The sequence below is a fragment of the Stegostoma tigrinum genome, chromosome 4 (assembly GCF_030684315.1).
Source record: "Stegostoma tigrinum isolate sSteTig4 chromosome 4, sSteTig4.hap1, whole genome shotgun sequence".
Lineage (NCBI taxonomy): Eukaryota > Metazoa > Chordata > Chondrichthyes > Orectolobiformes > Stegostomatidae > Stegostoma > Stegostoma tigrinum.
The window spans coordinates 26,302,512-26,319,516 of NC_081357.1; the positions used below are offsets into that span (position 1 = coordinate 26,302,512).

At 40.0% G+C, this 17,005-nt stretch overlaps 1 protein-coding gene across 7 annotated transcripts in view; it reads right to left on the bottom strand.

Moving 5' to 3' along the window:
• The window catches only part of cep57l1 (centrosomal protein 57, like 1), a 44,918-nt gene extending 29,429 nt beyond the window's left edge, over positions 1–15,489 (bottom strand). The window contains exons 1-3 of one of the 7 annotated variants that reach the window (XM_048531098.2): positions 15,375–15,489; positions 10,668–10,768; positions 2,082–2,253 (exon numbers count right to left, since the gene is read on the bottom strand). In XM_048531098.2, the coding sequence (XP_048387055.1) occupies positions 2,082–2,253; positions 10,668–10,768; positions 15,375–15,474 (373 nt within the window). In that variant the 5' untranslated portion in view covers positions 15,475–15,489. The other 6 variants (XM_059645230.1, XM_059645234.1, XM_059645235.1 and 3 more) reach the window with 6 other exon arrangements.
• Between the last annotated feature and the right edge of the window lie 1,516 nt (positions 15,490–17,005).

Genomic DNA, 17,005 nt, shown 5'->3' on the forward strand with positions numbered 1-17,005 from the left:
TCTCACATGAAAAAGTCACAGGATGGTTGTCACATGGGTAATTTTGACTAAACTAGACCAGACATAGACCTGAGAAGCCATGATAACTTTCTTTTAAGAAAAAATTGTTCATGGGACGTTGGCATCACTGACTCAACCAGCATTTGTGGCTTATTCCCAATTGTTCTGGGAGTGCGTTCTTGAATAACTTAGTCCTTAGGGACTCCCACAGTGATTTTAAGAAGGGAACTGCAGAATTCTGATTCAGTGATGGTAAAGGAACAGCAACATAGTCAGATTAGTAATGTCTGCAACTTGGCAAGGAACTTACTTAATGGTGTTCCCTCAGATCAGAGAGAGGTAAGTGGAGATCTAATGGAGCTGTACTGATTAAAAGGGATTTTGAGAATAAATATACAGAAAATGTTATTGTCAGCTTTATAACTGGTAAGCAGAATAGAGGGGAGAATAATACAAGACAACGTTCAAAATTATTTGTGACAAGGAAGATGTTGTATGACAGTACTTCTAGGATCTGCAGTGAAACACAAATGCTTTTGGACCACTTTAGATGGGTGGAATCATTAGACTTCAAGTGAATAAAAACATGTAGTTTTCCCTTTGTGCACCTTCCATGAACATCAAGACAGTGGAAAAATGCATTTGTATAAACTCACCAACATGACCTCAGCATTTCTGCATTCAATGCAGTTCGTGCACATGATACAGCAGAAAGACCACATCAAAACAGGCCATGGCCTCTCTGGTTTATTTAAATACAAAACAAAGGATTACAGCAGTGCTTCAAACTATTTTCCAGACTCACCACCATCTTCTCTAGAAGATTTAGGATTGGGAGTCCACAGCCATGAACAAATATTTATTGAAAATCATCATGATGGAAAATAAAACTAATCAATACACAACAGCATTAAAAGGGGTATAGTGACACTATATGATAATAATGTGTTTTCAAAATACTTTGTAGAAGTTTTATTTCATATACTCATTTAGATTTCAGTGAAGATCTCCATTTTCCCTAGAAATCTCTCCTTCCACTCCCCGACACACATTGCGTTTGTGCGGGCTGATTACGTTCACTCAGCAACACCGCCTTCCCAGATCTCTTCCCCTTCACTCACTCACTATCTCACTCCAAATCCATGTTCTTCCTTCTCCTATCCATTCCCTCTATCCCTATGAAATCCCATTCATTTTGGCCTTCCCTCCAATTGCATCCAAATCCGCATTCACTCAACTTGCCGCTCCCTCAAACCCATCCCCTGTCAAGCCTTCCCTTTCATACTACTCAGTCCACCTAACTCAACATTCCCTCACTCTAAACCTACCCCTTTGTCCACCCTTCCATCTACCTGAATTTCTCCACCTTGCTCAGACTTTGTTCTTTTTTTCCCCACTGGTGTCTCTAATGTAAGTAGGTAGCAGTTGTCCCAATTCAGTTTATTCTCCTTGGATCTGCACAGCAAACGCTGTGCTGCCTGCCTGGGAAGTAACAGCTCAGTTTCCAGGGACTCAGATTCCAACAGTCCAGCTTTCTTTGAAACTGGGACCTGGGTAGCGGAAGAGTCCATGGCAGTGCAAAACAATAAGTGAGCCAAGGGTGGAATGCAGCTGACACCACACCTTCCACTTTAAACATGGACTACAGTGCTTCATGAAGGCAGTTCATCACCACCATATCAAGGACAACGAGTGATGTGCAATAAATGCTGGCTCAATGACATCCACATCCCATGAGTTAAAGAAAGCAAACAGAATAAAGGGTCACCCATTTAAGACAGAGGTTAGAAGGTTTCTCCTCTGAGGGTAGTGATTCTGTGGAATTCTGTGTTGTGGAGGGATGTTGAGGTTGGGTCAGTAAGCATGTTCAAGGTTGAGATACAGATGGTCAATTAATATTATTCTGTATTTCAATTCAATGCTACCTATTGCCATAAAAGATGATGATACAGATCCAAAAGAAAACTGGAAATGCAAAGTACTGCCTCATTATTTGAGTCTACTGAAACATAGTCCCCTACAGCTTATATTTTGAACAATACTGCAAATGTTAACCACCTTTTCTCCATCTGTAAATATACCTTTGCTGTTGGCAGCCAGGCTCATCCCATTAGCCTCATCATTGTTTCTTGATTCAGTGGTTGTCACATGAGGCACTGCCTTCTGTTGAACAGCAACAGAAGTAAACGAAATGTTTTCCAAGCTTGAAAGTGGATTTCCTACGGAGCCACATTTGGATAGAGATTCCATACTCTAAAGAGATGAAAATCCCTTTTAGAATGAAGTTATAAACATTATTTATTGAAAGCTTATGAAATTGAGTATTTTTCCAGAGTGTATGATAAAATAAGTGGACAGCACCCTTTGAGGAGTGTTATAGAAATTGACCTGCAGCTTGATTGCAGAAGGGTGTTTTAAGATGGCTTTAAAAAGATTTGAGAGGATGTTCATATGTTCCCAAATAACTGAAGTGGTTGAAGGTCCTGTTACCAAACTCAGAGGCAACACATAAAAGACCAGAATTAGAGAACTAAAAGAACATTAGACCAAATTCTAGTACAGCTAGCAATTTTGCACTGTTAAGACATTTTCCTGCATTATTCAACTCGTGTCTGCCTGCCCGCGTGCGCGTGTGGTCGTTGAATTAGGTCAACTGTGATTTTTCAAAGTATTATACCAGATTTAAATCTAAATCATTTAATGCGTAACTATTCATGCAAGTACTACAGAACTGTCTTAAGGTTCTGATGCCAACTCGGAGTCAGAGATGATCAGCCAGGCTCCCAGAGCCAATGGAATTGCCACAAACTTTCCAAGCTACTTCCGTATAGGTATGCTTGACAGGACTGTAAAAAGTTTCCTATGTTCTTATTCCGTCACAAACCCACTCACCGATTCAAAAACTAGAAGATCTGGCCCAATTATTGACCAGTAACTAAATATCGCACTGAGATATATACAGCAGTATAGTCCCAGATTTGATTCCTGACCTCTATTTATTGATTAGGGACCCAAGACAAATATTTAGCACTGGTACAGTTCCCAGGTCTGATTATAACCCATGTCTCAGATGGAACGTTTGTAAATACGGACAGGAATAGATGTGTTTGTGATATGCACATACAACACAATAACCTAGAAGACGCCTACTACCTCTGATCACATGGCCGACAGGTTCTTGGGTGAACTATTAAAAAAAGTTTGATTTGGGCTGTCACGTTGAGGTTGTTATTACCATAAGACACAAGAGCAGAAAATAGGCCATTCGGGCCATCAAGTCTGTTCTGCCACTCAATAATGGCTGATAAGTTTCTCAACTCCATTCTCCCACTTACACCCTGTAATCCTTGAACCCCTTGACAATCGAGAACCTAAATTAAATATACTCAATGGCCTGGCCTCCACAGCCTTCTCTGGCAATGAATTCCATAGATTCACCAAACTCTGGCTGAAGTTTGATTTCTAACCCTTTCCAAACAGTCTGTCCTATTTTGTGTGCTGGAGACTTTAATAGCCTCTCCTGAGTTCTCCTTTATTTTCATATTTTCCGTGCAGTTGATTCCACCTCACAGATTTTAACCTGCTCCTCCGTTTCCCATTGGCCAATTTACTTCTTGGCATTTTACCCTTTCGCACCTGCCCCCCAACTTTCCCATTTAAAGTCCTGTTGACCACCCTATTTACTCTTTTCGCAAGAACATTAGTCCCAGCTCAGTTCGGGTGGAGACCGTCCCAATGGTACAGATCCCTCCTATTCCAATACTGATGCCAGTGCCCTATAAAATGGAACCCCACTTTCCTGCACCACTCTTTTAAACACATTTACTTCCCTTATTCTTGCGTCCCCATGCTGATTTGCACATGGCTTTGACAGTAATCTGGAGATTATAACACTTGAGGCCCTATTCTTTAATTTAGTTCCTAGATTCTGACAATCTTTAGTTTTGCCATTGTCGTTTTTTTTTCCTTTATTCATTCATGGGATGAGGGCTTCACTGGCTAGGCAGCATTTATTGCCCCATCTCTAATTGCTCAGGCGGCCGTTAAGAGGTCACCACATTGTTGTGGGTGTGGAGTCACATGTATGCCAGACCAGGTAAGGATGGCAATTTTCTTCTCTAAAGGACATGAGCGAACCAGCTGTGCTTTTCCAACAATCAATAATGGATTCACAGTCATCATTAGACTCTTAATTCCAAATATTTAATGAATCCAAATAATTCCACCATCTGCCATGGCAGGATTCGAACCTAGGTCGAACCTAGAACATTAGAGATAGTAGGAACTGCAGATGCTGGAGAATCTGAGATAACAAGATGTAGAGCTGGATGAACACAGCAAGCCAAGCTTTCAGAGGAGAAGGAAGGCTGACGTTTCAGGCCTAGGGCCTGCTGTGTTCATCCAGCTCTGCACCTTGTTATCACCAGAACATTATCTGGGTCCCTGAATTAACAATCTAGCAATAATACTACAAGTTTGTCACTTCCTCCAAGTTTTGCACATTTAACTCTGATACGAGGCCATCAGCCTGAACTGTTCACAGTCTCTAAAAGATTTCCAGCATTTTCTGTGTTTTTTTAAATTTCAGATTTCTAACATCTCCAGTATTTTGCTTCTGGTTTGATAGGATCTGGTAAAGGTGATATCTAAAAACATAAAGAAAAGCACTTAAAAAAGAAACTGCCTCATGTACAAATGTCAAATATGCACAACTGAAACAGGTAACTATTGACAATAAGAAAATAAATCACTTCTTTTCATACACATTATAAAAGGGTAAAGTCATCATAGTCTTACCAGACCACGGGGTTCCTTTCTCATTCAAGAAAGACAACTAATTACGGTTGAACAGAGGATCACCATACCTCAGGCAAGAGGAGGGGCTGAGAAAGAGAAACCCTCACGTTAACCTCAGCTGGTGTGGGAATTGAGCCCATATTGTTAGATGGGCATTTCAACGCCACTTCCCTGCAGTCTGCCCATAGCCTTTAATTCCTTGAGAGCAAGAATTTATCAATCTCTGCCTTGAAGACATCTAATGTCCCGGCCTCCACTGCGTTCCGTGGCAATGAATTCCACAAGCCCACCACTCTCTGGCTGAAGAAATGTCTCCTCATTCCCGTTTTAAATTTACCCCCTCTAATTCTAAGGCTGTGCCCACAGGTCCTAGTCTCCCTGCCTAACGGAAACAACATCCCAGCAGCCACTCTTTCTAAGCCATGCATTATCTTGTAAGTTTCTATTAGAACCATCCACAAGATGCACTGCAACATCTTGTCAAGTTTCCAATGACAGCAACTTCCTAACATCTTCAATATCTCTGCCTAAACCCATCGCACCTATCATCATTAATGTCAAAGACCAGCAGGCCCCCAGGAATCTCACAATCTGTGAGTACTTCTCCAAATCACACAACTTGAAAATGTATTGCCATTCCTTCAGTGTCACTGTTTTTAGATTCTACATCTTTCTCTCTGACAGAACAGTGGGTGCACTTACACCAACATGGACTGTAATGATTCTGAAACACAGTCAGTCACAGACTTCTAAATGGATGGAAAATAAAAACTGGCCTTGCCAAAGATGCTCACATCCAATTAATAGATTAAAGAAAATCTAAGTCTATCAATATTACGATCTCACCTTCAAAATATATGCATAGATTACTTTGATACTTCTGTATTTTAACTAATGCCTCCATTGTCATGGTCAGAGGTATTTATAGTAGTCTGGGTCATTGATTTTAAAAAAAGTTTCGTACATACATCCTTAAACAGGTTTAGCAGCTTGACATTTGATCACATTTCCACTATCGTTTTTATATTGTTAAATGTTTGCAAGATGACAACCTAAGTTGTATTCAAATTTGTGTCTTAATCTGGAAAGATCAGCTCTGCAGTAGTTGAAATTAAATAAGATGAGCTACAGAACACCTACTTCTCCATGTTCGACCTTCCTTGCCAAAAGTAATTGTTTCCTGTTGGAGATAATGGGAACTGCAGATGCTGGAGAATCCAAGACAAACATTAAGATTGACAAGTCGCCAGGCCCGGACAGATTTGTCCTCGGCTGCTTTGGGAAGCGAGAAATGAAATTGCTTCGCCACTTGTGAAGATCTTTGCATCCTCGCTCTCCACTGGAGTCGTACCTGAGGACTGGAGAGAGGCAAATATAATTCCTCTCTTCAAGAAAGGAAATAGGGAAATCCCCGGCAATTACAGACCAGCAAGTCTCGCGTCTGTCGTCTGCAAGGTGTTAGAAAGGATTCTGAGGGATAGGATTTATGGCCATCTGGAGGAGCATGGCTTGATCAAATACAGTCAACACGGCTTTGTGAGGGGTAGGTCATGCCTCACAAACCTTATCGAGTTTTTTGAGGATGTGACTAGAAAAGTTGATGAGGGTCGAGCTGTGGATGTGGTGTATATGGACTTCAGTAAGGCATTTGATAAGGTTCCCCATGGTAGGCTCATTCAGAAGGTCAGGAGGAATGGGATACAGGGGAACTTAGCTGCTTGGATACAGAATTGGCTGGCCAACAGAAGAAGGTAGTAGAAGGAAAATATTCTGCCTGGAAGTCAGTGGTGAGTGGGGTTCCACAGGGCTCTGTCCTTGGGCCTCTACTGTTTGTAATTTTTATTAATGACTTGGATGAGGGGATTGAAGGATGGGTCAGCAAGTTTGCAGACGACACAAAGGTCGGAGGTGTCGTTGACAGTATAGAGGGCTGTTGTAGGCTGCAGCGGGACATTGACAGGATGCAGAGATGGGCTGAGAGATGGCAGATGGAGTTCAACCTGGATAAATGCGAGGTGATGCATTTTGGAAGGTCGAATTTGAAAGCTGAGTACAGGATTAAGGATAGGATTCTGGGCAGTGTGGAGGAACAGAGGGATCTTGGTGTGCAGATACGTAGATCCCTTAAAATGGCCACCCAAGTGGACAGGGTTGATAAGAAAGCATATGGTGTTTTGGCTTTCATTAACAGGGGGATTGAGTTTAAGAGTCGTGAGATCTTGTTGCAGCTCTATAAAGCTTTGGTTAGACCGCACTTGGAATACTGCGTCCAGTTCTGGTCGCCGTATTATAGGAAAGATGTGGATGCTTTGGAGAGGGTTCAGAGGAGGTTTACCAGGATGCTGCCTGGACTGGAGGGCTTATCTTATGAAGAGAGGTTGACTGAGCTTGGTCTCTTTTCATTGGAGAAAAGGAGGAGAGGAGACCTAATTAAGGTATACAAGATAATGAGAGGCATAGATAGAGTTGATAGCCAGAGACTATTTCCCAGGGCAGAAATGGCTAGCACAAGGGGTCATAGTTTTAAGCTGGTTGGTGGAAAGTATAGAGGGGATGTCAGAGGCAGGTTCTTTACACAGAGAGTTGTGAGACAATGGAATGCGTTGCCAGCAGCAGTTGTGGAAGTAAGGTCATTGGGGTCATTTAAGAGACTGCTGGACATGCATATGGTCACAGAAATTTGAGGGTGCATACATGAGGATCAACGGTCGGCACAACATTGTGGGCTGAAGGGCCTGTTCTGTGCTGTACTGTTCTATGTTCTATGTTCTATCTCCCCTCAATCTTCTAAACTCTAATGAATGCAATCCCAGGATCCTCAGCCGTTCATCGTACGATGTTGACATCACTTTGTTTCACAAACCAACAGTCCAGCCAACTGAGCTTAGCCAACCACCTTACTTTACCTTTTACAAAAGATCCATTGCAGTAACTTTATTTGATGAATCAAATAAACTTTTGGGTGAACTCAGGGATGAAAACATTTAATTCCTTAGGCCACTGCAGGGTGACTAAACTGTCAGTCCACCAGTTCAACAGTTGGGGCATCATGGTACAAAAAAACATGCTGCTGCAACCTTTAAAAACATTTCAAATCCCTTATTAGGCTATTGCATCTGAGATAGCAGATTACTGCATTTCGGCAAAGGGAATGCAGACTTTAAAAATGTTTCAAAAGACTCATTGTTTTCCTACACTGAATTCCACAAATTCAATGAGTGTAACGGTTAAGGGGTTGGCACTGTATTAAGACAAACTCTAAAAGAATATTAAATTTGTGCAGAGTCCAAATGGCAGGCTCTCTGTCTGGCAGCACAACTGACTGTCGAGAAGTGGAGTCACAGCAATCCCACGTTCGTCAGAACGTGAACAAAAATACCGAAATCATCCAACCTATTGCAGCCCGTGCCCACTACTGATTTCCCGACATATACGAATCAAACGCTTCAAATTTAAAACAAAAAGCCATTGGACCCGAAACGTTAACTCTGAACTCTCTCCACAGATGCTGCCAGACCGGCAGACTTTTTGTTTGCGATTTCCAGCATCTGCATTTTTTTTGGGGGGGGGGGTGGTTTAAGCCTTCAAATTTAAAATACAGGATCCAGAAATCACAACCTGCCTGGGGAGAAAAAAAAGGAAACTTTCAAAGGCGCTGGACTGGCTTGATTCGTTTCATGTATTCACTAAAATAACAAAAAAAGGAGACAAACCAGGTTTTGGCACGAAATTTGTTTTAAAGAGGAATTCAGCGAAGCAGGATATCGAACAACTGAACAGAAATGCATATATCATTTAGAATCGAACCAACTCTCTATTAGCTGCTGCTCCTTGCGTTTGGTTTCTATGGATGCACTAGAAAAGGCTGTTGAAGATTTTTAAAATTCCCTCCAGTCGTCGCTCCTCCTCCGCCCAGTGTCAGCGCTGGCGGGACCCAGCATTATTCACCACCCGAAGTGCAAGCTCTGTGACAGTTTTCACCACAGAATATTGCTGCCCGCTTCGCAACGAGGGAAACAGATGACGGAAATCCCGAAAACCGAGATTCAGGGTTCAGCAGCAGGCCTCTGTATCCGAGCAACCAACGTCTCCCTCCCCCAGACGCCTCCAAAGGAGTGCAAAAAGAAACTGCAAGATGGCCCATTCCCTGTCTCCCTTCTCCGAACATAGCGCCGCCGCTGGCCACGACTCGCAGCTTCGTAGCCACTTCATGGGGATGCTTTCCTTTCGCTTTTTTTAAAAACAGCGTCTGATTTAGTGAATAATCGGATGAGGTATTTAAGATTATTAATCTTATGTACGTAAAGATCCTCCTGTGCAGAATTGGGACCTAGTTAATTGCAAGCCACATTTACAAGAATGACTAAATGCCCCCATGCCTTTCCCGCGAATTTTAAAAATTGATGTTGTGACAAATGAGGCAATATTAAGAGGCATGGCAACACGGACTCAGTGGTTGTGCTGTGGCATTTATCATTAAAAGTCACAAGTTCAAATTCCATGCCTGCGCTTTTTCTTAATTTGTTGGTGGGATGTGGAGCAAAATGACTGGCCAGTGTTTATTTCTGTATTTTTCTACTTAGTCTACGAAGTAATGCTTATTAACTGTGTTTCTCTTACTACTTTGTACATAAGTTTTTTTGTACTTGGCTACTTTAGTTCCCAAGATGGCACCTTTTGTGGCCGAGTTATGCATTTTTCACTGTACTTCAGTACTTGAGTACATGTGACAATAAAATCTGTATCTATTGCCTTAGTTACTCTTGAGAAGTTAGTGGTAAGCCCATCATTTAGGGTGATATGTAGATAAAGTATATGATTCTATATGCTATGTAATCCAGGCTGTAAACAATTACATAATGACAAGAGCATAAAAGTACAAGTAGGTCATTTTGTCTTTTGTGCTTGCTCAGCCGTTCAATAAGAACATGGCTGATTCAAAAATATATCTAACGCATCTAACTTCAGCCTCCAGTATTTCCCAGAAAAGAAAATTTCACAAACTAATAACCCTGAGAAAAAAAAGTACTCCTCCATTTTAAAAGTAAGACCTGCTGTATGACTGTATGACCTCACTCTTGTCCCCAAGTTCTAGACTCTCCCACAATGAAAACATTCTGTTAGAATTCAGCCTGTCAAATCCTCCCAGGATTGTATATGTTTCAACAAGATCATCCTTCATTCTTCTATATACCAATGGACAGTGGTCCAACTTATTTAACCATTTTTCACAAGATAAGCCCATCATCCAAGGAATGAGTCAGCTTCTAAAAAAGTTTTTTTTCAAATAAAGAGACAAAAAATGTATGCAGTACCCCATGTGGTCTCACTGTAGCCCTGTACATGTGGAATAAAACTTTCCTGTTCTTATATTCCATTCCCCTTGCAACAAACATCAGAACTCCATTTAGCTTCCTAATCACTTGCTGTACCTGCAAAGCAGTTGTTCGTTAAGTATGAGGACACTGAGATCCTTCTGTACCTCTGAGTTCTTCAATCTCACCTTTTTCTAGGCTTCAAAAGTGGACATGTTCACATTTTCCCATGTTGAACCTGCCAACTTTTTGCCCACTGACAACTCACCCATGTCTTTTTGCAGAATTTCAATCTCTTTTTGATAACTTACTTTCTTACCCAGCTTGATGTCATCAGCAAATTTAGCCACCAGATATGCAGTCCCCATTTCCAAGCCACTGATATTGATTGTAAATAGTGGAATAAATGTTATGACAGTAGAAGATTGAATTTTGAGCAGTAAAATATTTTGTACAGGGTAACAATTATATTTTCTAAAGTTTATATTCAAAAGATTATTAAAGCTTTCCAAACAGGAAAAACACACAACATTCAACAAATTTCATTTTACTCACCTCTATCTCTAATACATGGTTTGTTTCAGTCTCTCCATTCTTTAAAGCATTCATCATATGTTCTAACTGTATCTGCAGAAGTGAACAGTCATCCAAAGTGGCTGATGCATGAACAGATAAATTTAAATAAACCATGTGAATTAAGGCTTCAGAAATACTCTATTAGCCTTCATTTGCTTTGTATCATGGCCTATCAAATTATTCTTTTACTTCTTCTCTTTTCATGTGATATCAAAGTGCTGAGACTGAAAATAACTATCTTAACTTATTACAATATTATCAACCCTGATTATACAGATGCTCAATTTCTGAGAGAATATTCTATTTAGTGAGTTTTGAGAAGATTTATAGCTCAGGTTGAGGTTCTGGATGTGAGTTTGCTCGCTGAGCTGGAAGGTTAGTTTTTCAGACGTTTCGTCACCATTCTAGGTAACATCATCAGTGAGCCTCTGATGAAGTTACCTAGAATGGTGACGAAACGTCTGAAAAACTAACCTTCCAGCTCAGCGAGCAAACTCACATCCAGAATATTCTATTTTTTTAAATTCAAACTGGAAAGTTTAATGGGCTAACAGTAGATTCTTCTTCAATTCTGTTTTCACAGCTTTGTTTTTTTTTCCCCTGTTGTTCGCTGTCATTTCACTCTGGTATATTGACAGAATTAACACAATGGTTTTCTGATACAAGTCTTGTGTATTTTTTGGAAGAATAAATAATTAGAGAATTAAAATGCAATTTTAATCCATCTGTGATACTCAGCTTTAAGTGGCTAATCTTTGATTTTACCCATTATTCCTTGCCAAACTGCTTTGTGATTAAAATGCAGTTCAGGCATTTCCAATACATTCCTAATACGTTTGACTATTTCAAGTAACAAGTTAACCCATTTAGTAGAAAAAATGTTAATGCCCGCATTACAAAAGCAAACCAATGAATATGAAAAATATCCATCCATCATTATTAGTGTTTTCATATGTTATCATCTCATGGGGAATTAAGAAGAGGCAACAATTTGATTATAGGTTTGGGGCATCATGTTGTACAAGATGTTGGTGAAGCCTTTTCTGTGTACCTGTTATAGCAGCAATATTATTAAATTGGAGCAGATTTAGAAAAGATTTACCAGCATGTTGCTGGGAATGGAGGGTTTGTGTTACAAAAATAGTCTGGCACTTGTTCACAGGAGTGTTGAGGAGTGACTTCATAGAAGTTTATACAGTCATGAGGATCATAGATAAGGTAAATAGCAAGACTGTTTTCCCTAGGATGGGGGAGTTCAAAACTAGAGGGGAAAGATTTAAAAAGGACATGAGTGGCAACTTTTTGACTTAGAGAGTGGTTCATGTGGGGAATGAAGCTATTTTGTTTCGTTGCCAGTTGGCTCTTTCTGTTTTTTTCTAATTCACTTGTGGGAAGTGGGCATCGCTGGCTGGCCATTTTCCTTTTCTTGTTTTGTCCCATATGTGAAGAGGAGGAGAGTTAGTGAATTGTTACAGACAAGCAACATGTACACGTGTGGAACTTATCAAATTAATGCTGAGTATAAACAAATAAATGTTGAGTGAGGTGATGGGGTACACGTTCTCCTGCCGCAATACTGAAACAATTCACATTAAAGTCACAATTGACATCCTATTGGACTGTTACCATTTAAGCCATCAATCGTTTCCCTATTTAACCTGCTTTGAACCAATCGTTTAAAACATAAATAATAAGTGCAGTTTTTCAGACTTATCTTTTTACTTCCATATCTTTACCTCTCTTGCTCCAAAAATCTATCTCAGATTATCATCTGGATGAGGAATTAAAATGCCAGTTCATAGTAGGAGGAAGTTGTAGATGCAGGTACAATTACACCATTTAAAAGACTTTTGGATAAGTACATGAATAGGGAAGGTTTGGAGGGATATGGACCAAATGCAGGAAAGTGGGACGAGTTTAGTTTCAGAACACAGTCAACGTGGACTACTTCATCTGAAGAGTCTGTTTCCATGCTCTAAGACTCTGAGAGTCTAATTGCTGGTCTTACCAGCAATGCACACATCCCATGAAAAAGTGAGAAAAAAAAAATCTAGGCTAATATTATTTGAAGATGAAAATTCTTACTAAGGTAAATATAAGACTGTAGGATTATAAGACATAGAAGCAGAAATTAGGCCGTTTGGCCCATCAAGTCTATCCTGCCATTCAATATGGCTGGTAAGTTTCTCAATCCCATTCTACCACCTTCTCCCCGTAACTTTTGATCCCCTTAACAGTCAAACACCTATCTATCTCTGTCTTAATAATACTCAATGATCTGGGCTCCACAGCATTCTGTGGCAGTGAATTCCATAGATTCACCACTCTCTGGCCAAAGAAGTTTCTCCTCATCTCCATTCGAAAGGGTCTTCCCTTTACTTTAATGCTGTGCCCTCTGGTCTTAGTTTTTCTTGCTAATGAAAACATCTTCCCAATGTCCGCTGTATCCAGGCCTTTCTGTGTTCTGTAAGTTTCAATTAGATCCCCCCTCATCCTTCTAAACTCTATCAAGTTTAAACCCAGAGTCCTCAAATGTTCTTCATATGTTAAGTCTTTCAGTACTGGGATCATTCTCCTCTGGACCTGTTCCAGAGTCAGTACATCCTTCCTGAGACATTGGGCTGAAAATTGCACAAAATATTCTAAATGTGGTCTGAACAGTCTTATAAATTGTCAGATGTATATCCCTGCTTTCATATTCTTGACATCTCGAAATAAATACTAATATTGTGTTTGCCTTCTCAGCTACTGACTCAACCGCAAATTAACTTTAAGAGAATCTGGACTAGTACTCCCAAGTTTAAACTTAGATTTCTAAATTTTCTCCTCATCTAGAAAATAGTCTATACCTAAAGTATTCCACCAAAACGTGTGACCTCACACATTCCTTCGTTGTATTTAATCTGCCACTTCTTTGCCCATTTTTCTAACCTGTCTGAATCCTTCTGCAGCATTCCTGCTTCCTCAATACAACCAATTCCTCTACCTATCTCTGTATCATCTGCAACCTTAGCAAGAATGCCTTCAGTTCCTTCATTTGATCTTTAATGTATAACATCCATTGGCCCTCCTTGGTCTAACCTGCTTGTTACTTCCTCAAAGAATTCTAGCAGATTTGTCAGGCACGACCTCCCCTTGATGAAACCATGCTGACTTTACCCAATTTTACCTGCATTTCCAAGCATTCAGAAATCTTATCCTTCACAATGGACTCCAAAATCTTACCCACGACCAAGTTTAGGCTAATCAGCCTGTAATTTCCTACCTTTTGCCTCACTCCCTTCTTACACAGAGGGTTTACATTAGTGATTTTACAGTCCTCTGGGACCCTCTCTGACTCTAGTGATTCTTGAACGATCACCACTAATGTCTCCATTATCCCTTCAGCTCTCTCCTTGAAAATTCTGGGGTATAGTCCAGCTGGTACAGGTGCTTTATCTACCTTCAGACCTTTCAGTTTTTCTTGCACCTTCTCCTTGGTGATAGTCACCATACTGACCTCTACCCCACCCCATCGAATATTATTCATGTTTTCCACCGTGAAGACTGACGTAAAGTACTTATTCAGTTGCTCAGCCATTTTTTTGTTCCCCTTTACTACTTCTCCAGCATCATTTTCTAGTTGCCTAATGTCCACTTTCACCTCTCTCTTCCCTTTTGTATATCTGAAGAAACTCTTGCAATCTTCTTTGATATTACTGGCTAGCTTACCCTCATATTTAATCTTCTCCCTCCTTATTTTTTTTTAGTTGTCCTCTTTTGGTCTTCGTAGGCTTCCCAATCCCCTGGCTTCCCACTGCACTTTGCTGCATTATATGTTTTCTCTTTTGCTTTTATGCTGTCCATATTTGCATGCTGTCCATGTGTCTATGTTCTCCATGTTTCTAGTTCCAAAATTCAAACATGCCTACCTCTCTGCATAACACAGGCAACGTTTCCCTACCTTCACCCCCATTATCCTGCACTTTGAACATGTTTTATCCCCATTTCTGTTTCCTTCTCGACCGATCTTTAGGAAACAATATATCACCTCATGCCAGATACAAAAATCCTTATTTATTTTTATGCTTATATCAGGTACTTAAATTTTGTACTCATATAATAATAATGCAGAACAAGGATAACTTGTGTGTCATTTTTCTCAACTTTGGCCTTTCTCATCACACCAACCATTCTTCTTCAATTAATCAACAGTCAAACCTGATTGAAAATGCTTTCATCTCACTTGACGTTTGTATTAATTTCATAAGTTCCACACATGTACACATTGCTTGTCTACAGCTATTCAGTAACTGTTTTCCTCCTCACATACAAGACAAAACAAGAAAAGGAACATGGCCAGCCAGCGATGCCCACATCCCAAAAATGAATTAAAAAGAAACCCAGAAAAAGCTAAATGGCAACCAAACAATTTGGACATCATAGGATTAGTGACAGCACAACACTTGGGGAAATGGCATGGCTGGAGCCTTAGCTGAGCAGAGTCTTTAGATTATTCCTTCCCATTTATATATGGCTGTAACTCCTTCAGAACCCTATCTCTGCAAGTAAACATATTCACAAGTCGTCCACATAAGGCAGAACATTAGATAAACATATCTTATTCCACTTCAAAATTCACTCTTACTGTTTTTATTGCTTAAACTAATTTATTAAAGGACAAAACATGCTCAACAATGTACTCACCATTGATATCTTCAGTATCGATGTTGCCGATGTCTTCCTTACTGTTTTCTTGCCCTGAAATTTTTATGTATTGAACATATTCATTGCACAGATGTTTCATGTGCTGCTCAGCTTGCCTTCGCTCCAACTCCAGTTGTTGAATCTTCTCTTGAATATTTTTCCAAGCTGCTGAACATTAGCAAAAGATTGATCACTTGGCTATTAGCTAAACGTCAATGTTTAACTACATTTTATCTAATAGGGTAGGGTATGCAGGGTAGTTTCACCCTAGAGTAGGATAATAGGCCGGCACAACATCGTGGGCTGAAGGGCCTGTACTGTGATGTGCTGTTCTATGTTCGATGTTCTAGTTTGTTGCAAAATCCAGTTGTACTAAATTAATGTTACATAATATAACAAAAGTTTAATTGTCAGACTACATTGATAAAATAGGATCAGCTTCTCAATCACTGCTTACCAGTCCCTCCTTAACCGCTAGATCATGTTTTTCTGTTCACTTTAATAAATTCTCTCTTGCTACATTGTGGGCTATTAATATTTCAAAGCTGTGACATGCTTTTGGACAAAATTACGTACTTTTGAGATGAAACTTTCAATAATGTCGTTTTACTTGTAAAATACTGAGTAAAACATAACAGCTTAAACTTTTAATGAGCAAAGGTTGGGAGATAAATCTGATCTGAAAATATATTATCCGAAAATAAGAATTAATGAAGCCTTAAATAAAAATGGAAAGCTTGGGATCAGGTGCCCGGCACATGACACATATTTACGATATGGCTACTCTGTCTCTCCAGAACATCTAAACACACACAGGGTAACAGCGTTGTATTTCCTTGAGCTCAGCGATATTAATTTATCTTCCAATTAAAATCTGACTAACCACTACAGTTCACAACATATTTAGCAGCAAAAGCCTATTGGAAGACATACCTGAGAAGGTGATCACCACTCAGATAAAGGGGTGACCTAGTGAACATAGGATTAGAGAGGAACAGAAGTAGTCCATGCCCCTGTTCACTGATCATTGCCTCAACTCAATTTTCCACCTTTATTTTATATCTTTTCAGGACCTTACACAAAGGAATTCTGTAACGGGCATGAAAATTTCAGTCATTCTTGCTGCACATTTAGCAAAGACATATGTGCATACATAGTTGGTATAATGCATGACCAGCTTTCCATAACACTTTCCAACTATAGCGTGGCCTTCGTAAAGAGAAGATGAACTCAGGCTACAACAATTGCTGAAACTGTCAAGGGAGGGCTTTTTTGGAATGAAGGGTACTTTAATGGAGCAATATCCAGAGAGAGGGCTCATCATCATAAAAGGTGAATGCGTCTTTAAATGACATCCCCTATGTACTGTATCATCAGCTGCACAATACATCATAGTCCCACGATTAGCCATTAACAATTAGGGCTTGCCAAGTATTCATATACTGCACCTGATGTGAGGGCGAGATGAAGGAGATGGATGTTAGCTGTGAGTCTGAAACATAAGGAAATGCTACTGGGTGAGAGGTGGATGTGTGAAAAATTGAGCAGCATGAATAGCTGGTTCTGTGGTGTGTAAGAGCTGTCATATGAAGATGCATTCACTGATACCTCATGTGAGATAATTATACTTC